Source organism: Akanthomyces muscarius, chromosome 4 (assembly GCF_028009165.1).
Source record: "Akanthomyces muscarius strain Ve6 chromosome 4, whole genome shotgun sequence".
In the NCBI taxonomy this organism is placed as follows: domain Eukaryota; kingdom Fungi; phylum Ascomycota; class Sordariomycetes; order Hypocreales; family Cordycipitaceae; genus Akanthomyces; species Akanthomyces muscarius.
In genome coordinates, this window is record NC_079244.1 from 4,344,936 (window position 1) to 4,369,429 (window position 24,494).

Sequence of the window (24,494 nt, forward strand, 5' to 3'; positions counted from 1 at the left end):
CCGAAGAGGTTTCGACTATGGAAGCATGCAAGTTGGTGGCCGCCACCGAGACTGATAAATGACTATAGCACATTGACTGAGATTTGAGGATATTGGGAGTACTCATGTTGTGTTTCAGTAAAATCCATACAGTAGCATTCTAAGTACACATTTTTTGAGCTTTCTCACTGAGCGTTTCCCGCAGCCTGCGCCTTGGCCCATTCCACAGTCCCCTTGACGCTATCGAGCACTGTGCCATGAGTGGGAGCCCAGCCCAGCGCCTCTCTTGTCTTCTTGCTGGAAGCTGGGTTGTCAGCCATTATGGCAAAAATGAACCAGTCAAAGTGCTCTTGGGCCTTGTCCGCAGGGATCGACTTGACAGGCACGCCCAGTACCTCACCAACTTTGGTGACAATGTCCTTGACAGAAACTCCTTCCTGGGCAATGGCGTGGTAAATGGATCCCGGTACCGCCTTTTCCATCGCCAGACGGTACAGCCTGGCGGCATCGGCGACGTGGCCAGCGCTCCAGCGGTTTGTGCCATCGCCGACGTAAGCAGCGACACCTTTTTGAAGGGCGTTCTGGACGAGCATGCCCGTGAAACCAGACGAGCCGTTGCCGTGCGTGGTAGGGGCCAGTCGAATGATGCTGGTGCGGACGCCCTTCTTGGCAAAGTCCAAGCATACGGGCTCCGATGCGGCGCGCGTGACGGCAATGACGTTGGTCGTGTCTGCCGGGTCCTCCTCGTGACCGAGCTGGCCTTGCTTCAGCATCATGGTGCCGGACGTCGCGATGAGAGCTCGGGCCTTGCCGGCGACGACGGCATCGGCCAGCACTTCTCCTATGGCGGTGATGGCAGCACGGTCTTTGGCGCAGCACTCCTCGAAGCGGGTAAAGTCGTGGACAAAGGCAAGGTGCATGGCGGCATCGCAGTCAGCGGCGCCCTTGCGGAGAATGTCGAGCTCTTCGATGGTGCCGCGGAGAGGCTCGGCGCCTTTCTGCTTGAGCTGCTCAGCACCCTTGTCGCTGCGCGTGAGGCCGAGAACAGTGTGCCCGTGGGCGAGCAAATCGTCCACGACGGCGGAGCCGACGAAGCCCGTGGAGCCAGTGACGAAGACGCGCATTGTGTATAGTAGAGATGGAGGGTAAAAGCTGGTTGAGAATGACAAAGTGGTGACTTGATGTTAGGAAGTGTGAAGCAGAGAAGATGGAATGATGATGAGATTGCATTAACTTACATGGAGGGATAGCCTCTGTTTATATAGCTGTGATTAACGCACGTCTACAAATTATCGTTGCCAATTAGCATACCGGTGATCTGCGAAATCCCCAACTACCTTCAGGCATGAGCAGGCCAATCATGAGCTCTCACATCCGGTCTTCAGTCTAGTGGCAGATGAGTACTCCGGGTTTACGCCTTGCTTTCACGGACATGACGGGTAGTGGTGTAAGATCCATGACAGTGGCATTTCGAAGGCTATGGAAAACGAATGATTAAAGCAAGGAATTAATGTCCGCACCGTTCTCAGAATTCGTGACATTTACAGCAACAGCCAATCAGAGTCGTAGCTATCCGGCACGAAGGCTAGCGCGGCCGCCGTTCAGACCGGAGATAGATGCAAGTAAACTCCGCACAAGCCATCCGAGTGGACGGACCTGCAACGGACGGCTTCAAGCTCCATTGGTTTTGCGTACTTGTTCATTTCATCTTCGCTAGCTATCGCATAGCTGCCATACCAATTGTAGCTGCACTTCTTGTCCCCGGCCTGTCGCTTGTCCGGAGAACTGCTGGCGTCCGATGCCTGTGACGATGGACCCCGGCACTAATAAGCTTACTGTCACACCAAGAGGGCGACACCGTAGGTCCAGATATGGTTGTCGGAATTGCAAGATTCGAAAATTAAAGGTAAAATTCATCTTCGCTCAGATTCTAAAGATATATGACTAAACGAAAGGCATTTAGTGTGATGAAACAAAACCGCACTGCAAAAAGTGTAGTGCGTACGGGGTCAGGTGCAATTTTGAGCACAACGTTCGAGATCTCCAAAGCATCACTGAGAAAAAGAGCGACAATGCACTGGCAGGGAGTGAATCAATACGCTTGCGGCCTGTTATCAGTGAGGGTATATGGTCTTCCAACGGGTCGATAGGCTTTGTTCTGGATGCCCAGGATCAGGCATTGTTTAAGCGGTATCGCGACCGGACTATCTTTACGATTGGCGGCCTGCCCATGGTAGACACCTGGGGTATTCAGACTTTACAGGCCGCTTTTGAGGTATTCAATTTCTCCCCAGTCATGAAGGAGCAAAAGAGAGGAAAAGAAAGCTAATGTGGCGTTGCAGCATCCCTGTCTGATGCATGGCTTGCTGGCGGTCGCTGCAGTCCACGATCGCCATCTGGGGCTTGCGCCTACCAGCCGACGCACGTTGCGCGAACTGCATCACTGGTCTCAGTGCACCATTCTATTTGCCAAGATGCTGAGCGGTACCATCAAGGAAGAGTTCAAGGACCCCTGCTGGGCCACGGCCGCCACTCTCGGCATACTGACTTTTGCATCCACAGACGTGGATGCAACGACAAGCAAGCAGCCGTGGCCGCTGGGGCCCGAGGACTCGTCCGATCTCGAGTGGCTGCGTCTGGGCGCCGGCAAGATGAAGCTCTGGCAGCTGCTGAACCCGCTGCGCCCGCAGAGCGCCTTCAAGCCGATGGCGCACGTCCTCGCGCGCATCAGCGAGCCGCTCCCGGACCGGGGCGTCGACGGCGTGCCGCCCGACCTGGCCAGATTTTGCGGCATGGACGAGGCCTCGACGGCGGGCAATAATGCCTACCATAATATCGCCCACGGACTCGCGCAGCTCCAAGACGTGCAAGGCCTGCAGGACGGGTACGGCTCGGCGCTGCGCGTGTCGGGACACATGAGCGGCGCGTTTGAGGCGCTGCTCCGGGAGAAGGACCTCATGGCGCTCATACTGCTGTGCATGTGGTACGAGACGGCGCGCAAGACGAAGTGGTGGATTGAGATGCGTGCAAAGTACGAGTATGCGGCGATTCGGAGCTACATCCAGCTGCATCATAGTGAGCATATCGCTGTAAAAAGGTTACTACCAAGTAGATGTAGATAGTATTATACCGAGTGGTTTACGCAACAAGTCAAAAAGGTGCTTTGACGAAATGGTGGAAACGTGCATCTTCGAGGAAAAGAAAATTTTGGATACTCATAGATAGAAATAGTGAGGCCGGGTCTTCATGAGAAAGCTACTCTGAGTGGTCTAGTTGGTTCATGGCGTCCGACTGTAATTGCAAAGTTGTCATCGGAATGTCGGCGGTTCGACTCCGTCCTCGGAGATTTCTCTTTTTCTTTTTTTTGATTGGTGGAGATGACTGAGGAGGGGGACTTTTGGGCGGTCAGCGACGCTGGGCGACGAGAAATACTGGGAGTCCGGGCACGTGGCGCACTGCTTTTTTTAGGCCATGATGTCAATGGTGGTAGGGCTCTCCGAGGTGAGACGGGCTGCCGATGTTCAGCGAATTGGGCTTCGACGGAGGGAAGCTTCGCCACGCCTGAGCACGCAAATGCATTTGCAATTTCCAGATCGGTCAGCTTGTATCGTAAAAACGCGGATATTTTGTCATTTTATTTCTACCAAGACGGTTCTCGTGACAACATTACTAGGGACAGCACTTGCACCTCGTAAGTCAGCACGGCTAACGTTAGTTCATCAGATCACCAGCTACACAAAGCGTCGCAATGTGCTTCAGCCACGATGGAATCATCCAGCGTTTGGAAACAAGGCGATTGCAAGCGGCCCGAAATGTGTAGGTATCGACTTGAAGCAGGCCAGTAATGTTAGTCTACTGCTGCATTTACTATCGCCATTTCCTCTGCTGCTATTAGTATCTCAATCGCCACTGTTGTTCTCAACCGGATGTGTCCAATTTTGTTTCAGATTACCTGCATGAAATGAATCAACAATCATGTGTTTTAGGACCCAGTTACAAGCTGTTGCCTCATTGCCCGTTCAAGAGGCGGCCGAATATCGAAAGGTCCTCTCAGTATTTCCGACCCGTCGACAGCCTTGCCCCCAACGGCTAGCGTACATGATCATGCACACCCAAACCGGGCGTCTTAGCCCAGCGTGCCGGTTATCCAGAAACGCGCGTCATGATCTTCCTGGGGGCGACGATGCGCCAATTTAAACTCACTCAAATCCATTGACACAATTCACGCGGATGAAACACTGGCCGCCTTTCTTCCATGCTGTCTTGAATTCCGTAGCGCCGCGCAGCCAGTGATGCACCCGTCTGAAGAGCAAGTTGCCGACTTTCTGAGCTTTGCGCCGGAGGCTGGCAAAGGCAAAGCATTTGTCTTTCTAGAGGCAAGATACCCTGCAATGCGTTGCTCCTCAGCCGTCGCCGCGACGCTAACCTTGCGAGGTCGCAGAGCGCAAACACGGTAGAAGAGGCAGTGATTGCGTACTACGACAATCCAAACAGAAACAGCGCTTCCGCGATGACCAGTGAAAAGAAGAGCGACAAACCCCCGCCAGCAGCGGCTAGCGCAAATGACAAAGATGTGCTGCCCTCGTACGAGACGGGCGAAAAGGCGGCAATACACAACCATACCAATGCCGTGATACGGGCGGCGCAGGTCCGCGCTCAAGACGAGGTAGGCGAAAAACACTCCCCCATGGTCGAGAACAAAAGCTAATCCAGACTTGCGCAGCAAGAGATGCAGAGTATGCTACAGAATGTTCAATTTAGATTCAGGCTATACAACCCAGATCTTGAACCAGAGCACGAACTCGAAGGCTACTGCAACTGCCTCGTGCATCAGTATCAGCGCAAGAAGTGGGAACGACGCAAAGTGCAATCCATGTGGTCAAAGGCTGTCATGTATCCAGGTAAGAGCATACGTCGCGAGTCGAGCCCGCCTAAGCCCCCGTCTTTATCTGACGTGACGAAACAAAATTAGGTGAAAAGGCGTACGACAATTGCTACACGACGCAAGTCAATGTCTTTACCAGCAACCCATATCGCTTCAACGTCATCTCTCCATACTACTCATACAATCGGAATTATGTGTCTACCAGCTCGTGGTCGCCGCCCCGACCAAGAGCGGATCTCTACACGGAGTACGTCCGACAGACGATAGAGCTGAATGCGTTTCTGAATGCAAAAGCCGAGTCAGAGATTAACGCCAAGGAGCCCGAAGTGAGCATATGGGAAATCGACAATCTCGCCAAGGCAGCTAACGCCTTGAGCCTGGAGAAGAGTGCTGGGCGATCTGATACCCCGGAAGCGTCGTGGGCGAGTACTGAGAAAGGTGCGAAGGCCCAGCCGCAGCAGGAGCCGCTGGCTACGCCCTCGACCAACAAGAGCGACCGCCGCCAATCCTGGTTCAAAAAGATGATTACGAAAAAGACGCCTGAGGAAAAGGAAGCGCACCGACTGGAGAAACTGAGCGCTCGGTGCGGCACTCTGCGCAACTCCATCCTGCAGGAGGAGCACGCGCGCTGGCCCACGCAGGATTGGCGACGGCTGGTGGCCGATTATCAGAACAAGGTCGGCATGACGCGCAAAATCGCCAAACTCCGCGAGAAATATCCGATCCAGTACCTTCACCTCCTCAGCGCGGGCTATTTTGAGCCCATCCCCGTGGCCTGGGCCGACCAGGCATCTAATCCGCTCAAGTTTAGGATCGAAGGGATGGAGGGATGGCGAGGCATCACGCCGACCTGGCGCGGATACGAAGACACCGCAGAGGAGCGCTTATACTGGGTGCTGAACCACCGCGAGGGAACAGAAGGGGCGCGGCTGAAGCCTGACATGATTTCAGCGCTCAACATGGCGCGTCAGCGAATGATGTGCGCGGTCGAGCCGCCGCCGCAGTACTTTTCGGCGGCCGATACGTGCCATGTGCAGCACACCTCGTCAGGCTATTCAAAGCAGGTCATGGCGCCGCCTTTTAGGGCCTTTGATGCGCCAGAGACGGCCGCGGACGACACTATGATTTTGCTCGATGTGTCGGGGTCCATGGATTTTGACCCGATGCGGCCAAACTACAACGACTATCTCATCACGGGCTACTCGCGATCCACGCAGCCCAAGAATAAAGGCAAGATTACAAACGCAATCCGTAGCTCTGCTCTTCGCTAACATGGCACTGTGTAGACGTCGCCAAGGCCATCATCCGGCGCTTTGTCGACGCCATGATCAACCACAGCCACAGCGGGCGCGGCTACCAGCTGACCACGTTTGCCAATCACGCGTCGTACATGGGCGTGCTGAACCACCGCAACTTTGCGTCCGTGTGGCGCAACGTGCAGTTTGGCGGCGGCACGCGCGTCATGACGGGCTGGCAGCGCGTCAAGCGCCTGCACTTTGAGAAGCACCGCGCGTCGGCGACGCACCATCCCGTCTACGGCTGGCAGGCCGGCCCGCAGACGCCCATGCTGCGCCTGCTGCTGCTGCTCGACGGCGAGGCGACGGACATGGACGAGTTCGAGCTGGACCTGCTCGGCAACTCGTGGGCGCACGTCACCATCTTCCTGATTGGCGTCGACGGCTGCCCGCACCACCACCGGCACGCCAACGAGCTGCAGCGCATCAGCGAGGTCAACCACCACGTCTCGTTCGTGGACGCCGTGGGGAACATGCCGGAGAGGTTGGTGACGCATGAGCTCCTGAAGCGGCATCTGGGATATGAAGTATCCATGGCCGAGTTTGTGGAGCTGGAGCAGCCGCCCGCTTACACTGAGTTGTAGGCTAGATGAGTTTCCTATTCTAGAACAATGCAACAATTCCTTGTTTTACAGTTAAGTTAGTACATATGCCAACTGATGAACATTCTTCCATAACACGCACTAGCGCGTCTTGGTCAAATAGTCGCCGAATATGTTTGCATTATTCCCCAAACTACTGCACTTTCATTTCGACTACCATTCCTGCACACGTGATACAAAGATTCGGCAGAATTTCGTCTGCTTTCACAGTCTGTTTGACTGAGAAGTAGTTTGAAAGGTGGCCAGAAATTATCCAGTACGCGCTATGGACTGAGAATAGGCAATGCCAGAACTAAACTCCATTGGTTGTCCACGTCTTTTCCATGACGCTGGTCAGAGACCATGGCAGCTGATACGCTGCTTCTTTTTTTTCGTAGAATTTCTTAAATCCCTGTCGCACATCGTCAAACCTAGCCAAATTTTCAACAGTTGGTCCAGGCTTAGTTGTAAGCGTGTAAGCCGCGCGCATGCAACTGGAAGTTTTGTCACACGAACAGCATTTCGCTGCAAACTCCCCAAAAATGTATAATAACATGATATTGCTGATTTCAACTAGTCGACATTAGAGATTGCTTCATTACTGTGCCACAAAGCGACACGGGGAAGGTCGTCATGCCAGTGACGTAGCTTCACCAACACGGCCAAGAGGCCCCCGCAGCCAAGCTTTGGCGGGGTTGCGATGCTTCTCACAATTGTCAAACATCAAAGTTTACTCCCCCACCTGTTCATCCTGCAGCCAAGGGGGAATATCGTCGGTTGTTTCAAGAACGTGAGCTGCTTTTCTCAGCGCCATGCCGTACCCGTTTGTGCTCCCGACCACGTCGGCCTTTGCCTTTTCCAACGCCTTCACCTGCGGCTCGCACCCCTCGCTGCCCCTCAGCGCCAGCACCTACCGCGGCGTCGTGCGCGACACGCTCAAGAAGCACAAACGTCTCGGCGGGGCCAGCGCGCAAAGCTCCAACCTCGCCGTCGTCGTCTCTAGCATCGAAGCCTACCTGCCGTACCTCCTCACCATTGACGCCGGCCTGACGGGCGGCGGCACGACCGTTGTTTCAGTCGCGCCCAAGAATGCGCTGCTCATCGAGTGGCGGCCCACGCTCTCGGGAGAGGTCGTGCCTGGCCGGGAGCGCACACGCATCAAGATTGTGAGCCTGGAACACGAAGTCTTCTTTGTACTATCGACGCTGGCGTTTGCGCACGTCTCGACGGCGCGCGCGTGTCTGCAGCCGCTACACTCGCGGACGGGCGACGTTCTCGACGCCCAGCAGCGCACGGCCGCCGTTACGACGGCCACAAAGCACCTCTTGGAGGTTGCGTCTATATATGACTACCTCGGACGGCGTAGTAGCGAATCGCCGCCGCCTTGTGTGGACGTGAGTCCATCGACGGCCAGCGCTCTGTCGTCGCTTGCACTGGCCGAGGCGACCCTCCTCGCCATCCTCAAGGACGATCCCTACCCCGCTGCCGTCGCGCAGGACCGCAACGTCAACGACAACGAGTGGATGTACAAGGCGCCCGACATCCCCAAGGTGCGCGCGCATCTCTTTGCGCGCCTGGCCCTAGCCGCGTCCGAGCACGCCGCCAAAGCCCTCGCGCTGTGCCAGAGCGCCGCCGCTGCGCCGGGCGTTAATAGCAGAATCAGCCCTCATCTGACCAAGTACATGGAGGACCTGCGACGCACGAGCCGCGCCAAGGCCTGCCGTTTCTTTGGTATTGACGCAGAGCTCGGTGGTGAGACGGCGGACGGCATCGGCTGGGCGCGTGCAGGCCTGCAGGAACTTGGAATTGATATCTCTGAAAAGAACAAGAAGAGCAGCAGTGGTTTAGGACTTGGCAGGTTGAAAAAGGAGTTCAAGGAACGGAGAGAGGATCGCAGGGTCGACGGCGATGGCTCCGCCTGGGGCTCCGACGCAGGCAAGCTCGAGGAGACTCGAATATTGGAGCTGCTAGACGCCAAATGGAGCAATTTGAACGACACGGTACGAAAAACATGAAATCTAGTTTGTCTATACACGCAATGCGCTAATTACTATTTATGCAGATGAACACAAAGGCGGTTCCGTCTCCCGCGACGTTGCTGCCAAAAATGCCCTCTGGGCGCGACATTCACACGATAAAGCCCTATTCGCCCCCGACGCTGGGACAAGATGTGATGGATGCCATGAGAGCAACGCCGGCGCGGGAAGATGATTTGGATGGGGATTTGAGCTCCGACGCGGATGACGCAGGACCGTCGAACCCGCCAGGTGCTTATCCTGGAGGAGCTGAGTACTCTGGGGGTCGGCCGACGGTAAACACATACTACTAATGCTGCTGACGCAGCTCAATTTCAATGGGAAGATGGAAGGATAGTGAGGCTGTTTTTACATGTCGATATTTTTCTTTAAAAAAAAAAGAAGAAGAAAAGCAGCAAATGTTTTCCAAAAGGGGGATTAAGCATTAGTTTCCAGCCATTACCTTGAGCACCACGCCTCACGGGACATGAGAAAGCCTTGCGTCCACGGGCGGCCGGGAAGAAGCAATTGGTTTCAATCTTGTCCAACCGGTCCCGCTCTCCCTGCACGAAAATGCTGGGGTGGCGGAATTTATCGATGGGAATATATAGATGCTTAAATGTGCGTACAACATCGACGGGGGGGTTGCACAAGGCCCTTCTGGGATGCGTAATACCGACCAAAGTATCCAGCAAATTTCTTGCAATAAACCATGCCGCCCAATGTGCAGGACAGTGATGTGGATATACAAGCATGTTCTTGACACATGCGCGTCTTTGCGGGGGATACCTATCAGTAATACTTAAGAGCTGGTTTTTTTTCTTTTCCCCAAGGCGGGCTGGGGCCACGCTACATAACGATTTAATCAGCTCGGTTGTTTTAGTGGGAGTAGCCTTATCAAATCCGCTTAGAAACCACCAACGGGATGAAGCTTTCAAACAAAATGCGACGAAAGCATATCGTGAGGTTCATCGCCAACTGATACACAGTGAATGCTGGAGAGGCAGTTACTGGGGTTTCTCTGAGCCTTCTGGTCCTATTATTCACTTTTCAACCTGGTTGCAATGGGGAAACTCCATTACAAGTTATTCTCCTGTCAAGATGTTGTAATGATGTGCAGTACTGTTTGCGCTTGGCTGATGGGAGCAGCTGAAAACACGCTAGCGGTCTAGCAGTACTTGCGCTATTTTAATCGGTTCCCGGCAACGCTGCTAGCTCATTGTACCATTAGCTTACTGAAGAATTCAGAGCGCCCTTGTAGATATGTACTGGTACATATCCTCAAATTCCCAGATACTTGTTAAAGTAGCGGATACGCGAGCAGACCAGACAACCAGGGCGCTCCATTATTCGGACCAAATACAGACCACGCTACCTTCGTCGCCTTGGGAGACCAAGTGCTACTGCGAGACGTCTGGGTGTGAATCTTTCTTGCGTGGGCATCATGTGTCCTCGTTTACTAGCCCAGGGTGTGAAGGATTCTGGCTGCAGGCCGCATCGAACCTTGACAGCTCACGCCGCAGCTGGCCGCATCAAAGACTGCCAGCTCACGCCGCAGCTGGTCGCATCGAGAAAAGAGAAAACGTGACGTATGCAACCATATTTATTAGTCAGAGAGGGAAGCTGGTTTTGAAAAGAGGAGGAGAAGAACAAGACCCAGTACAGTGAATGAGGTGTGGCCCTTTCCTTCTTTCCTCTCTCATACATGATTTTATAAATCTCTCATTTTTTTCGTAATCTGCTGAATCCTCAAAGAGTGTCGTACAGCCCTTCGCGCAATCTCAAATAATGGGGAAAGCAGTACCTACAGTTGGGCTTCAGCAGGATACGCTGCTAACGTCGCCCGGTCGTCTACGGAAAGTTGACCTGCTTCGGGATAAAAACATTGGCAAATACTTGCCCCTCCCTCAACTTGTTGCAGTGGGCGACCAGAGCTCTGGCAAATCTTCCCTTCTCGAGAGTTTGACAGGCATACCCTTCCCTCGAGGCCAGGAATTATGCACTCGCTACGCCACGCAAATCACCCATCGCCGTGAGAGTGACGCTTTCATCAACATCAGCATTATTCCAGCTTCGAGTGCCTCTAAGGACGAAACAGTTCTCCTTCAAGCTTACCAAAAATCAGTCAAGACGACTTTTGAATTACAGAAGCAGCTTCCCAGCATACTTGCGGAGGTAAATGAGGTCATGGGCATACGTACCATCCAGAATCCCACGGGCACCAGGACTTTCAGTGAAAACGTCCTGAAGATAGAAAAATGCGGCCCAAGTGAAGACTATTTGACCGTTATTGATGTTCCTGGAATTTTCCGAGCGACTGAGAAAGACATCACAACTTCGATGGATAAATCATTGGTCCTCAGCATGGTGCAGAACTACATTCGCGACGACCAAACGATTATACTTGCCGTTCTTCCTTCCAATGTCGATATTGGGACGCAGGAGATATTGGACATGGCGGAATTGTATGACCCCAGTGGCCAGCGGACTCTTGGCGTTCTTACCAAGCCTGATTTGGTCCGGGAAAGAAGCGCCCAGAGCGGCGTGTGCAACTTAATTAATGGCAAGAAGAAACCTTTGAACCTGGGGTATCATCTTGTCCGCAGTCGAGGAGGCGATGACGACGGAAACGCCTTCAGTGACGTGGAAAGAGACATCATGTTCAGAGAGGAGCCATGGTGTCATTTGCCTCCTGATCGACTCGGCGTGGTTGCGCTTCGTCAACGTCTCCAGCACCTACTCGGGGAGCTTATAGACAGAGCCTTTCCAAAGCTTCGTGCCGAGACCAGAGAGATGCTCACCCAGGCGCGTAAGGACTTAGGCAAGTTGGGTCAGTCCAGAAAGACAGAGCGGGAACAGCAACAGTATCTTTCATCGATTGCGAGCGGCTTTCAGGATATTGTTCGTCCGGCACTGAATGCAGACTACTCATCTTCTGAGGTATTCGACAATGATAATTTCCGACTTATCACTACTGTTCTGAATATGACCGACGAGTTCAAGACGAATTTCACCGCGACTGCCCATACTTACCAGTTTCTGGAGCGCAGTCAAAACAGCAACGAAGACTCTGATTTTGATGACGATAGTCAGCCTTTTTCAATGTCTGATTTTGGTGAAGATGGTGTTTTATTTGACCGGTATCCTGATCTGGATTCAGTGATTAATCGAGAATGCAATGATTGTCCGCCTTTGAAAGGAATCATGGACTGGATTAAAAAGGTTCATCGCCGTTCCCGGGGCAGCGAACTCACGTCCTACAATGCGTCTCTATTTGCGAGCGCTCTAAGACAGCAGACGTCGAAGTGGCAGATTCTGACAGAGTTTTTTGTCAGCAAAATTGTTTACAAGATCCATGAATTCATCGTCATTGCATTGGGAGTTGTATGCTCAGATACAAAAGTCCGCGAAGAGCTTTTATCTCAAATGTTGGATGCTATTCTTGAACGATATGGTGCCGCTATGGACCAAGCTCGTCTGTTGGTAGAAGTGGAGAGAGATGGACAGCCGTACACTCTCAATAACGCCTTCAAAGAGGCGCTTTCCAGCTTACAGAGTGCTCGAACGGAACAAGACTTGAGCTCCAAGCTCAAGTCAGTTGAGTTCAATGATAATCGCCAAGGCCATGCCATCTCTCTCGGCGATATCCAGGCCACACTCCGCGACAAAAATCGCGGCAAATACATTGCGGAAGAGGTCCACGATTTAATCAAGTCCTACTACGAAGTTGCTCGCGACCGTTTCATTGACAATATTTACCTTCAAGTTATTGCTCATAGCCTAGTTTCTGGCTCGAATAGCCCTCTTCGACTGTTTTGCGAGAAATGGGTGTTGAATTTGGAGACTGAGAAATTAGACGCTATTGCTGGAGAGTCATTTCACACACGCGAGCAGCGCGAAAGACTGATCCGGACAATCAAGGATCTGGAGCAAGCGGCTGATATTCTCAGATGACGGATTGTGAGCTTTACGTATCAAGACATTTTATCCTATATTGCGTGATGTGCGTCGTTGCTAGGTAGACGAATTCAAGAACTCCCTATTTCCCAGTTTTCCACAGGGAGAACACCAGTTGGCCCCTCGCTTCCCAAGCTACCCCGCATCCGCCAAGATCGCGTGGACGGAGAACTAGTCGCCCAACGCCAGCAGTTTCCTCCGTCGCCGAAAGCCAGATCTCTCAGCAGAACTACCTCAGGGTTGGGTGCTCCGTATTTCCCTTTTCTTCTTCGATTCTTGGCCACATACTTCAGAGCAGCTATCTTCCGTGCCTTGTTGTGAAATGCGACAATGGCCAATTCTAGTGCCGACCAGGTGCTGTGGCCGCCTTCGCGCGCCATGTTCGACTTGACCCTGCAATTCGAAGAGAGTGTCCTGGGTCTCGCCCCTTCCTCGATAGTCATTGCCTCTGCCCCGATCTTGATCATACATTACCGCAAAAATCCTGCCCGTGTTCAGGGCAGCAGCAGCCTTCTTTGGGCTAAGCTGGTGAGCTTCAAATGGCCAGCCGCTCGCCGTCCATCGCTAACATCTGTATCTAGTTTGCGGCGGCGGGTCTTGTGGCCATCGAGATTGCGACCGTTGCTCTGCGAACAGCTTCTTCCGATTTCCGCACCATTACGACCTTGCCATCTGTCGCCGTTGACCTAGTCGCAGCCATCACAGTCGGGCTCATCATTTGCATGGAGCATCGACATGCCATGAGGGGCTCGGCTTTCATCGCCATCTATCTTCTTGTTGCCATTGTTTTTGACATTGTCAAATCGAGGTCTTTCTTCAGCCGGCCAGGCCTAAACCCTTTCGGTGCACTGGCGGCTTCATCAGCTGTAGTTCGGGCGAGCCTCTTGGTGCTCCAAGAGATACCCAAAACCCGGCTCTTCGTAGATGCCAATCTACGACAGTAATTTGGCGGAGAAGCTACCAGTGGATACTGGAGCCGATCTCTCTTCTTGTTCTTGAACCCATTGTTTATTTCTGGCTTCCGGAATGTGCTGAAACTTCAACATCTCAAAGGCATAGGTCCAGAGTTCGCTTCCAGGCTGCTGTACCCGGATTTGAAACAGAAATGGCAAACAAAGGAGATTCCATCGAAGCGGAACCTTCTTACTACTTGCTTTCGGGCATGGAAGGTTCTCTTCATCGCCATCTTGGTGCCGCGCCTATGCCACTCAGTCTTTTCATTCGCGCAGCCCTTTCTCCTCTATCGGCTCATTCAAGTCGTCACTGAGGAGAGGGCTACCACATCTACGCAAGAAAAAGTCGTGCTTGCGCTCGCTACTTTGATCACATTTGTGGGAAAGACCGTGGCCAAGACGACAACCTCCCACATGAAGAACCGTCTCGTCACCCATGTTCGAGGAGGACTTATAACCATGATGCTTGACAAAGGTCTCAGTTTGCCGCAGCAGGAAGCGAGCAAATCCAGCGTCTTGACACTCATGAGTACAGACATGGAAGGAATCGCGGCAGGCTTGCCAGACCTTCATGAACTTTTCTTTACTCCATTTGAGCTGGGCCTAGGCATTTACTTTCTCTCACGCTTTGTAGGAAAGTCATGCTTTGTCGTTATAGCCCCACTGGCTGCTTCTACAATTGCTACGTATTTCTTTGGAAAGTGGATGCGGTCGAGGCTCATGACCTGGAATGAATACATTGAGCACAGAGTTGCCCAAACCTCAAAGATACTTGGCCAACTTACAGCCATAAAGATGTTTGGCCTGGGAAAGACTATCGAAAGCTACCTCCAAGGTCTCCGGGAGGTTGAGATTCGCGCATCCAAGAGGTATCGGAACCTGCAGTCTGCGGCGAATATCCCACCCATTTTCGCGGATTTGGTAACGCCAGTCGTTGTCGTAGCTGCTGCATTGTTCTGGAGAACTTTTGATGGCGGGATTTCGGCTGCGACCGTATTCCCTAGTTTGATTATCATTGTTCTAGTCAAAGGTCCGCTTGCGTTACTCCTCGTTGGATATCCAGGTTGGACTGGCATGCTTGGCTGTTTCCAAAGAGTTCAGAAGTTCTTACTTCTAGAGGATAGAAAAGACCCTCGGACAATAACGAGACGCCCCGATACTACTACGGCAGAAGAAACAGCTGTTATCCACGCCGACGATGTTGTGGCCCGGCTTAGCGGCGCAAACCTCGCCCCATTGTGTACCCAAGTTCCTGTTTTGCAAGACGTCAACTTCTCCATCACAGCGGGCTCATTTAACTGCGTTCTCGGTCCAAGCGGATCCGGAAAATCGCTACTTCTACAGAGTATTCTGGGTGAGGTTGAGCTGATGGATGGCTCCATCTGCCTTGACGACGAATATGCTGGCTATTGTGGGCAGATGGTTTGGCTACGCAACGCTTCAATCAAGAGTAATATTGTCGGACCAGGCGCCTATGACGAAAGACTTTTTAAAAAGGTCATTAGATGCTGCTTGTTGGAAGACGACATCAGGCAATTACCTGGTGGCGTTGATTACGTGGTTGGCACTGGTGGCGTTAAGCTGAGCGGTGGCCAGCGTCAGCGTGTTGTAAGTAAATTTTCTCATCAGGTTTTAATAAAACCTGGGTATTTGAGACTCACTCCAATGCCTGGATACTAACTTTTAACGAAGGCGCTCGCTAGGACGCTGTTTGCACGCATGTCACTCGTGCTATTGGACAATGTTTTTAGCTCCCTCGATCGTCGCACGGCCGTCTCTATTTTGTTCCGCCTTTGCGGCGAAGATGGGTTCTTCCGGGAAGAAGGGACCACAGTTGTTCTCACCAGCTACTTGCGTAAGTTTTGCATGTCAAAGTCTTCCTATTGTTTGATGCTGACGCATATGAAACAGCCGAGGTCATCGACATTGCTGACCAACTGCTCGTTCTTGATGGCAATGGCCATCTCACAGTTGACCAAAGTCCCAGCAGGGACGCCGCACGGGCCAAATATGCTCAAAGCATGATTTCCCAAGAAAATCTTCGATCAGAAGACGAGGAAGCGACAGAGCAAGCCGCCATTCGCCGATCGGAAGAACTTAGGCAACGACCTCCCACTGAGCCGACCGTGAACCCTATCAATAGCAGACGGCGAAGTCTCCGGCTTTACAGACTCTTCTTCGGCACTATTGGGTACTTGAGAACAGTACTCTGGTGCTTTTCTATGCTTGTGGTGTCAGCTGGAGAGTGCGCCCCAGAAGTGTATATGCGGATATGGATCGACGTGGATCCCAACAACAACTCCTACTTCATAGGCTATGCGGCTATTGCTTCCTGTACTTGTGTCCTATTTGCCTTGGTGTTTGCATCGCTGTGTAACCACCTGACTCCACGGGCAGCACTCCAATTACATAGCCAGTTGACCAGTACCGTCGTGGGAGGTACAATTGCGTTTCTTTGCGCCATTGACAAAGGAGTATTGGTGAACAGATTCAGCCAAGATATGAGTCTAGTGGTTCGCAATTTACCTCTTGCATTTATGAGAACAATTTACAGTCAGTCTCGGAGCCGGCAGTATACGCTTTTTCTTAGCTACTCACTAATTACATCATTTCTAGTTTTCTGGACTGCCGTCATCCAAACGGGCATTGTTGCTTCTGGGGCTTCTTACATGGTCATTGCCATACCGTTTATTATCATTGCCTTTTATCTTATCCAGGGATTTTATTTGCGCACTTCGCGGCAAATGAGATCTCTTGATCTGGAGGCTAAATCACCGCTTTACACACACTTTGAAGAAACAGCAGCAGGTCTGCTTTGTATTCGAGGATTCGGGTGGCAGGCAGAGAATCTAAAACGAGGATTTGATCTTTTGGATGACTCCCAAAAAGCCTTTTATTACATGATCACTATCCAGCAATGGTTGGGGCTGGTTGTTGGACTTTTAATCGCTTCACTTGGCAGTATTCTTGTTGCCTTTGCACTCTTTCTCAGCGAGAGTACGTCGGATACAGCAATTGGCCTTGCGTTTTTGAATTTGATCCTCTTCGGCCAAACTTTGGAGATGTTAATTGGTGCCTGGACCAATCTGGAAACCTCGGTTGGCGCTCTAGCTCGACTGGAAGAATTCATGAAGGAAACTCCGCAAGAAGATGCTCAGAAGCTAGCTACGTTGCCCCGAAACTGGCCATCGATGGGAAACATTGAACTCACAGACATGTCCGCCCAATACCGGTATGTTCCCGCGTATAAATTGCTACGTACCAGCATCACTGACAATCAGCAACAGCGATGACCCAGAGCATGAACCAGTGCTACGAAATGTTACGCTAGCAGTTGGCGCGGGAAAGAAAGTTGGCCTCATCGGACGCACCGGCAGGTAAGAAGGTCTGCATACCACACCGTCCTCGGCCCGTGCTAATGTGGTTCTAGTGGGAAGAGCTCACTCTTCCTCGCTCTCTTGGGGTTCTTACCATACAAGGGAGTCATGAAGATTGATGGCATAGATGTTGCATCTGTTCCCCCCGATGAGCTTCGGTCACGCATCATTACCGTTTCACAAGATCAGATCCGGCTTGAAGCTAGTATTCGAGTCAATCTTTTGCCCTTTACCCTCAACAGTCCGGATGTGCTTGATGAGAAGAAACGGGAGGCAGCCGAGAGAAGGGACATTGCGCTCCGCGAGCTGCTGATGCGCCTCGGCATCTGGTCGCATGTTGAAGACAAGGGCGGCGTCGATGCCATGCTGGATGATGCTGGCTATTCCCATGGTGAGATGCAGCTCTTTTGCCTGGCCCGTGGTATTCTCCGCTACAAAGACACGGGAAGCAAAGTCGTCTTGATCGACGAGGCTACGAGCAGTGTGGATGAAGAGAGGGAGAGGAGTGCTCAGGAAATTATGCGAGAATCATTTCCAGACTGTACGATGCTGGTCATTGGACACGGGAGGTCGAGCATCAGAGGTGTTGATTGCATGGTAGAGCTGGCGAATGGCCGGGTTGCCCACATTGATCACAGCGCTGCAGATACGGATTGAGGGGGCTTGTCGTTGAACAACCAGAATGTCTCCTGGCTTGTATTGGTATACTTGTATCTTAAATACTTATTGTACTGTCCATTTCGAGCTCACTTTTTTTTTTAATTCCAAATTCTTGCGAGAAAATGCAATTAGTTGCTAAGGTCATGATCCTGTGATTTGGGTACAGGGTAGGCCATAGTTGGTAAGGTCATCATTCTGTGATTTGGGTACAGGGTAGGCCACAAGGTGGGCGGTGGCAAGTGGTTGGGTACGTACCTTGGGCGGGTGGGGCGGTCCGTCACCCCGCGCAACGAGAGAAACAAGGATCATCAGAAGCTTGCGACATGTTGGGCTCACAAGCCGGCTGGCTGGTGCTATTCTCCGAGTCTTGCGCATCCACTCCTTGCATCTTTTGAAGAAAGAAAATTCAAGAAGCATTTTCTCTTGGACTTGTGCGACTATACGTATTGATCGAAGCCAACGGGAAGCAGATTCAACATTCCAGCAATTCGCCTTATACTCCACGTCCTACCACACACCGCCCCTCCTCCAGCAGCATTACACAATATCAACATACCGCCCGGGTCCCATCCGCCACGAGGTACCGCATTCCAACCATTTTCCAACGAGCGCAACCTGGCGCAAGCGAATCCAATCTTCCGGCGCTGAGCGGGCGAGATCTGGCTGGAACGGCGCCGAATTAATTTTGCTAATCGACAAGACCCTCCACTGCATCGCGGAAGCCCCGACCTTCACCTCGTCGCCGCCGTCATGGCGCCGACACCAGATGGGCTGTCGGCCCCAGGGTCTGCCAGCTACAGCTCCGACACGCTGACTGTCGGAGACGGCACCTGGGTTTTTGATACAAACACCTTTTTGCTCCCCAACCTGCAGGGCGTCAACTTTGACACCATGCGCTACAACGGTACGAGAAGCTATCCTCTGTCTGCTGCGCCGCTGGCCATCCCGTCGACTAACTCACTTCTGCTTAGGCATGGGGAATCGCTTTTCGACCTTTGTCGGATACCACGGCATCATCTTGGCGCATGGCGTCATGGCTGCGCTCGTGTTCCTCCTCATCGTGCCCTTTTCCGTCATGACGATTCGATTCTACGACAGAAACCCCGGCCGCGCCGTCGCCTACCACGGGCAGATGCAGGTCTTGGCCAGTCTCATGCTGCTGGTCATTTTCATCCTCGGCTTCTTCGCCGTTGGGCCCAAAAGAAATCTCACAAATCCACACCACGGCATCGGTGTCGCCATCTTTGTTCTCTTCCTTCTCCAGCTCATTGGCGGCCGCCTGGTGAAGCACATTACCAAATCCCGCTCTTTGCGCATCATGATCCATCAATGGTCCGGGCGCACCATCGGTCTCTTGGGAATTGTTCAGGTTCCTCTCGGGCTGACCCTTTACGGCTCGCCCAAATACCTCTTCATCCTCTACGCGCTCTGGATGTCGTTTCTCGTCCTGCTGTACTTTATTCTCAGCTACCGTCGTGCCGGCCACCGTGACCACTACATTGGAGCCGGCGCGAGATCGGAAGGCGGAAGAACCCGCCTGACCGAATCCGAGTACATCTCCGATCACAAGCCGGACCACAGCAGTAAGCTCAAGTGGCTTGGCCCTCTGGCCGCGGGCGCTGGTCTGTGGGCGATATTGCGCAATCGAAAGAAAAAGAACCAGGATCGTGAACGGAGCAGGAGCAGGAGCAGATCGCCGTCCTCTTACAGAAGCCGCGGAGAGGTCCTTCCCTCTCACGGCCACTCTGAAAGATTCTACGACGACAAATACTCGGAGGCACCGCAGCGAAAGAGCAGCGGCGGCGGGTTTCTGAAGATGCTTGGCGGTGCCGCAGCGGCCATTGGAGCCGGCGGCCTGGCTGCCAACCTTATGAAGAAGAGAAACAACAACAGGGACGAGGAATATTCGGCAGTGTCCACGGAAACACCTCGCCGCCACCGCAGCGGGCGTGGTGGACGAAGCGACTACGGCAGCGAGTTTACCGACGACTACAGCCAAACGCAGACGTCTTTGCTACCACCCTCGGCGAACCCCAACACCACTCACACCACAAGAACCGGAGATACCGGCAGACCTACCACGCCACGCTCGTCCCACCCGCCGCGTCGTGACTACGACGATTCAGAATACTCTTCCTATGTCAGCCCGTCGCACAGAAGCAGAAGGGCAGACGAGAAGTCGGGAGGAGGTGGAGGGCTTGCCACGGGGATACTCGGCGGACTCGGCATGGGCTGGATTGCCAAAAAGCTGGCTGACAGACGCAACAAGAAACAGGAAGATCGCCTTCGTGACGAGGACGACATGCGCTCAGGAACCAGCGTCTCTCGCTTTACGGGTGACGGGTATCCTTCCCCCTCAAGACGAGATTCTAGACGACCGCCACCGCCCGTTCGTCGTCAAACAGGCTTTGGCGCCCCGTATGGTACAGAAACCGCACTCAGTGAGATGACGGAATCATCGATGGACTACCCACCCCGACCCGGTGGGCCATCGGGCAATATTCAGCCCGTACCTACGCCGTCTCGGCCACCCAGATCTGGCAGCCGCCACGGCTCAGAATCAATATCCATGCCGCCCATGCCGGCCGATCCGCACGGCGTGCTCCATTCCGGAGCCGAGGATTCTTTCGTCTCGGACGCATCACCGCCGCAGCGAAGACCTTCTGAACGACGTCGCAGAGCCGCCGAGCGGGCCGCAGCCGCCGCCGCGGCCCGGGCTAGCAGCCTGGCGGCCAACGAGGAGAGGAGCCACCGCGGTGCTGGAGACCGCGACCGCGATCGCTACGCGTCGCCCAACAGTCAGCCCGTCAGCGTCAAGGTCAAGGTCCACGACGATCGCGATCGCAACGTGACCCTGCGGCGGCTGACAGAGGAGGAGGCCATGGCGGCGGCCCGAGACCGCAGCCGCAGCCGCCGCGACTCGGAGAGCAGCATCTCGGGCGTCGAGTCCCCCAGCAACGGCCGCGGGTACCGCCGAGGAGCAGCGCCACGCGCGGCCGCAGCAGCGGCGGCAGAACGGGAAGCGGAGCAGCGGGTGGAAGAAGAAGACCAGCTGGCGCCGTTGTCGCCGCCCAACCCCGCGTTTGCCAGGGGCCGACGCGCTGCCGGCAAGGACTCTGCATATTACTCTGGCGCCGGCGCTGGTCCGGCCGGATCAACAGCCGCACACGGCCAGACGGTGTCGAGCCTGGGCTCCGCAGACACGCACGGGACCTGGAGCGGCATGGGCGGTGGTGGTGGTGCTGGTCAAGGATCACCGAGCGATGGCGACAAAGCGAGCGAATCGGCGGCCGCGGATAACAGACGCCGCAGAAGGGCGGAACGGAGAAGGGGAAGCAGCGCTGCACGACCTGCTGGCGTGGACATGTTTGACTAATGATTTCTTTCTTTTTTTGGCCTTGATTTCTCTGCAAACGAACCCTGTCACGGCGGATCCAAGTTTTTTTTATGATGAATGTATGTATATTTTCATATAGTACATTTTGGGATGTTGGCAGTACATATTGGCAGGCTACCGTTAGTTTCTCTGATAGGAAGCTTGTGTGAGGGCGATAATGGCGTTTATATATAGAAAAGGAAGGGAGGGCTTGGTGTATTTAGATCAAGTTTATGAGCGACAGGATATTTCAAGAAAGAAAATGACATGTACTTTCAAGAGGGAAAAAGAAAAGACAGCTTCATTATGCGTGTACTCAAAATCAAGACGAATTCACACGAGACAAAATTTCTTGCTCTACAAGCACTTTTAAAAGCAAGCCATGAACTACAATATATTTCAAGGAGCAATGGATGACATTCCAGAAAAAAAAATCACAACTTCATCATGCATGTATTCGTACCAAACAAGACACATTCACACGAGACAAAACTCTTGCTCTACAAAGGTCCCGGCAGGCGCCTCTGCGACTTCGCTGTTCATAAAGCCATACAGCAGTACCGGCCCAACAAGCTCATGCTCGGTTTCGGCGCCGCCCGTCTTTTCCCGAAGGAGTAGAGGATATCGGGAGCCGGGCAGGACAGCCACCACGTCGCCGCCGGCCATGCTGCGCGGGCCGAGCCCCAGCTGGCCGTCTCTGGTGATGAAGACGCGCCGGCACATGGACGTCCACGTCATGTCCTGCACGACTTGGGCCGCGCACCCCAGCGCGGCCAGAGCCTGCATCTGCGACGCTTCCTCGGCCGAGAGGCTGCCGAAGAAGGGACCCGGCTCGGCGGTAGTGCGCAACGCCTCGGCGTGCACGGCGTGGGCGGCGCAGTCGGCGCGCTGTTCGTCCCGCGCGGGACCCGACGCCGCAGGCGTGGTGCCGCGGTGCGCTCCGGTGAGAATGAAGCTCAGTGCGGAAATAAAGTAGTCTGCGCTGGGCCGCGTCTCTGCCGGCTGTGTGAGGACAAGCCGGGCGTAAATGTGGTCAATCAGGAACGGGAGCTTCTTCTTGGCTTCGGCGGCGTAGTCTGTGATGGCCAGCTCTTTCGGGTCAATCATGCTCGAATACGCTCGCAGACTACTGACCAACGCGCCTTGGCAACGCAGAGCGGGCGTCTTCCTCGAGCCGCCATCATCCACGGCCACGTTGCAGTATTCCAAGGAAGCGGCGCGGGTAGGGCATCTTAGCGGCGCAACCAGATTCAGGCCTTGCCAGTCGGGCACCCACGTCGGCAGGCCCATGGGGCTCGGCTCCTCGCCATGGTCCACAAAGGCGAGTATGTGCAGACTGCGCGTCCGCTGGATAATGTTGACGACGAGCTGCGTGTACACCCGTGCCGTGGAGAGGGTATACACCGGCTCGATGAGGAGCTGCCCGCCGACGACGGCGCTGGGGTGGCCCAGCAGCGAGTAGACAAAATCGCGCGGATCAGTCGAGAGGTGGACGCGCGCCCAGTGCAGCACCTCGGAAAAGTCAAACAGCGGGGTGCCGTCGGGTTTGTTGGACCACACGAGGTTGATGTGGTTGCAGACCCACGACTTGAGGTCGAGCGCGTTGATGACGGAGGCGCCGTTGTCATCGAGAAAAAGCACAAAACGGGCCACTTCGGCCCAATCGATGCAAATGTCGCTGCGGCCCCAGGCGATCCAGGCGCGGCGGGCAAGGCCAATCTCCTGGATGATCCACGCCCGGTGAAAGTACTCAATGTCGAAAAATGTCTTGACAGCACGCCAAGTTTTAAGCAGCAGTTGCTCACCATCGTGGTCCCCTTTGGCAGACTGTTCTCTAGTTTCTGTCTCGCTTTTGTGTATAGCTGCCTTTATGCGCCGCAGGTGGCCCATCTGATCCTCGTTAAACTCTCGAAGAAAGTGTATTGCCGCCAGGGCCAAGTGTTCGTCTGTTGCTGGCTCTTGGAAAGCCCCAAGCCAGCACAGCACCTGGGTCGCGTTGCGAAAAATGTCTCCCATCATGCGGACCTGAGACAGGCGCTCGTCCAAATCATCCTGCCGGATGCAAATCGCATCGACCCATATCCGCCTAGGCTGATCTAGACGGCGATAGGCGACAAGTGCCGTGGCCAAGTTGGCGCCAATGCGTAACGTGCCACCGCCCGAGTCGACGTGGTCTTCATCAACGCACCATATGGTGCTGTGAAAGACAGTCGGCTTGCCCCAAACATAGGACAAAGCCTCATATGGTTCATCGGCGATTGTTTGCGCTCGAAGTCGACAGGCTAGAGCTGCATCGGTAGAGGCCGAGGGATGTAGCTCGAGCACACGAATATACCTCGGCGGCAGCTTGGCATGCTTGTAACTGCGGTCTCGGGCTTGCATTTTTGGACCCCTAGCTGCACCCAATGCAGTACGACCGCCGATCTCGTCTTTCGTTGGCCCACTGAGAGAGCGCACGATCACTTCAAGCTGTGTTGCCTGAGATATATGCTCTCTGAAGCATCTTGACGCTGACTTACAGCACGAAACATGGAGAAATTATCCAAGGCAAGAAAAGGCTCATATTTGACAATATTCAAAATTGACTGCTGTGACATGGCGTGGCGTTCGGAGGCCGCTCAGCTGAGCTGAAGGTGCGCGGCTTTCATGTGCCGTCCTTGTACTGGTTAGAGCGATATCGGATTGTAGACTTTCGGGCATGCGATCGGGGACGTTTGAGACTAGACAATGCGCATGATTTTGGTTCCAGGACGGAACACTGATGCTTTTGCGAAAACATGAGGTGTGCGGTACAGCGACTGTATGTATGCATGTCTTGCCCTGGCCGTGAGAGAAGAGCCGATTCTATAGCCATAGGGGCGCCATGGAGATGTGCTTGTTTCCTGCTCCAGGCGAGCGCGGGATCCAAATACCGAGCCATCTGTGAACGGATAAAAATCTATGGAGAGGACATCATTTCTGAGCTTGAACAACGAAATGCTAGCTTATATGCAAACTGCCACCTAAAGTCTTGGCGGGAAACATATCAAGCGGGTACATACCAGACAAGGCCGGGCAGACAAGACAGCAAACGCACAATATGATGCACGTTGATACCGTGGAACGGAACTCCAAATTGATGCTGCGTATAGAATCAGCCGTCCTTCGTGTCGGCCGAACTGATGGTGTCTTGACTAATGTCGATGCAAGGGAGCCTGGTATGTCCAGGGCTGCGCGGCGTCCCTGGCTAACAAGGTGCGAAGGTGGGGACCTCGAACCGGACACCAACGCGGTTCCACGCAGCTACCGGATCTTGAATCCGAACGACCTGGAAGACTTTGCACCGGCTTTACTGATAAAACCTTTGCGCGTTGACACAGGCGTGGTGACCTGACGGACCGACGAATTCGACGACCAATACCATCCCTACGATCAAT

General features: G+C 53.7%; 8 protein-coding genes across 9 annotated transcripts; 6 read left to right on the forward strand and 2 right to left on the reverse strand.

Annotated features, from left to right (window-relative positions):
• Window positions 1–164: 164 nt before the first annotated feature.
• On the reverse strand, window positions 165–1,437 carry LMH87_012173 (uncharacterized protein; the record flags this gene model as incomplete). Its single annotated transcript, XM_056201438.1, has 5 exons — window positions 165–1,131; window positions 1,218–1,232; window positions 1,291–1,297; window positions 1,352–1,365; window positions 1,412–1,437. 5 exons carry the CDS (start codon window positions 1,435–1,437, stop codon window positions 165–167), a joined length of 1,029 nt encoding a protein of 342 aa, XP_056053190.1.
• Window positions 1,438–2,209: 772 nt separating this feature from the next.
• Window positions 2,210–3,204, forward strand: LMH87_012174 (uncharacterized protein; the record flags this gene model as incomplete). The annotated part of the gene is made up of 3 exons (XM_056201439.1): window positions 2,210–2,254; window positions 2,322–3,076; window positions 3,138–3,204. The coding sequence occupies 3 exons, from the start codon at window positions 2,210–2,212 to the stop codon at window positions 3,202–3,204; spliced, it is 867 nt and encodes a 288-aa protein (XP_056053191.1).
• Window positions 3,205–4,271: 1,067 nt separating this feature from the next.
• Window positions 4,272–6,743, forward strand: LMH87_012175 (uncharacterized protein; the record flags this gene model as incomplete). Its single annotated transcript, XM_056201440.1, has 5 exons — window positions 4,272–4,355; window positions 4,421–4,645; window positions 4,703–4,880; window positions 4,952–6,094; window positions 6,151–6,743. The coding sequence occupies 5 exons, from the start codon at window positions 4,272–4,274 to the stop codon at window positions 6,741–6,743; spliced, it is 2,223 nt and encodes a 740-aa protein (XP_056053192.1).
• Window positions 6,744–7,552: 809 nt separating this feature from the next.
• On the forward strand, window positions 7,553–9,069 carry LMH87_012176 (uncharacterized protein; the record flags this gene model as incomplete). Its single annotated transcript, XM_056201441.1, has 2 exons — window positions 7,553–8,740; window positions 8,803–9,069. The coding sequence occupies 2 exons, from the start codon at window positions 7,553–7,555 to the stop codon at window positions 9,067–9,069; spliced, it is 1,455 nt and encodes a 484-aa protein (XP_056053193.1).
• Window positions 9,070–10,543: 1,474 nt separating this feature from the next.
• On the forward strand, window positions 10,544–12,709 carry LMH87_012177 (uncharacterized protein; the record flags this gene model as incomplete). The annotated part of the gene is made up of 1 exon (XM_056201442.1): window positions 10,544–12,709. The coding sequence occupies one exon, from the start codon at window positions 10,544–10,546 to the stop codon at window positions 12,707–12,709; it is 2,166 nt and encodes a 721-aa protein (XP_056053194.1).
• A 333-nt stretch (window positions 12,710–13,042) lies between these two features.
• LMH87_012178 (uncharacterized protein) lies at window positions 13,043–17,699 on the forward strand (the record flags this gene model as incomplete). 2 transcript variants are annotated; one of them, XM_056201443.1, is made up of 8 exons in its annotated part: window positions 13,043–13,240; window positions 13,294–13,555; window positions 13,772–15,273; window positions 15,358–15,520; window positions 15,577–16,218; window positions 16,282–16,897; window positions 16,947–17,042; window positions 17,096–17,699. In XM_056201443.1, the coding sequence occupies 8 exons, from the start codon at window positions 13,043–13,045 to the stop codon at window positions 17,697–17,699; spliced, it is 4,083 nt and encodes a 1,360-aa protein (XP_056053195.1). The 2 variants fall into 2 exon arrangements, with proteins under 2 accessions (XP_056053195.1, XP_056053196.1); XM_056201444.1 differs by having other exon boundaries at window positions 16,953–17,042.
• A 753-nt stretch (window positions 17,700–18,452) lies between these two features.
• Window positions 18,453–21,078, forward strand: LMH87_012179 (uncharacterized protein; the record flags this gene model as incomplete). The annotated part of the gene is made up of 2 exons (XM_056201446.1): window positions 18,453–18,606; window positions 18,674–21,078. The coding sequence occupies 2 exons, from the start codon at window positions 18,453–18,455 to the stop codon at window positions 21,076–21,078; spliced, it is 2,559 nt and encodes an 852-aa protein (XP_056053197.1).
• Window positions 21,079–21,555: 477 nt separating this feature from the next.
• LMH87_012180 (uncharacterized protein) lies at window positions 21,556–23,675 on the reverse strand (the record flags this gene model as incomplete). Its single annotated transcript, XM_056201447.1, has 2 exons — window positions 21,556–23,547; window positions 23,598–23,675. The coding sequence occupies 2 exons, from the start codon at window positions 23,673–23,675 to the stop codon at window positions 21,556–21,558; spliced, it is 2,070 nt and encodes a 689-aa protein (XP_056053198.1).
• Window positions 23,676–24,494: the final 819 nt, after the last annotated feature.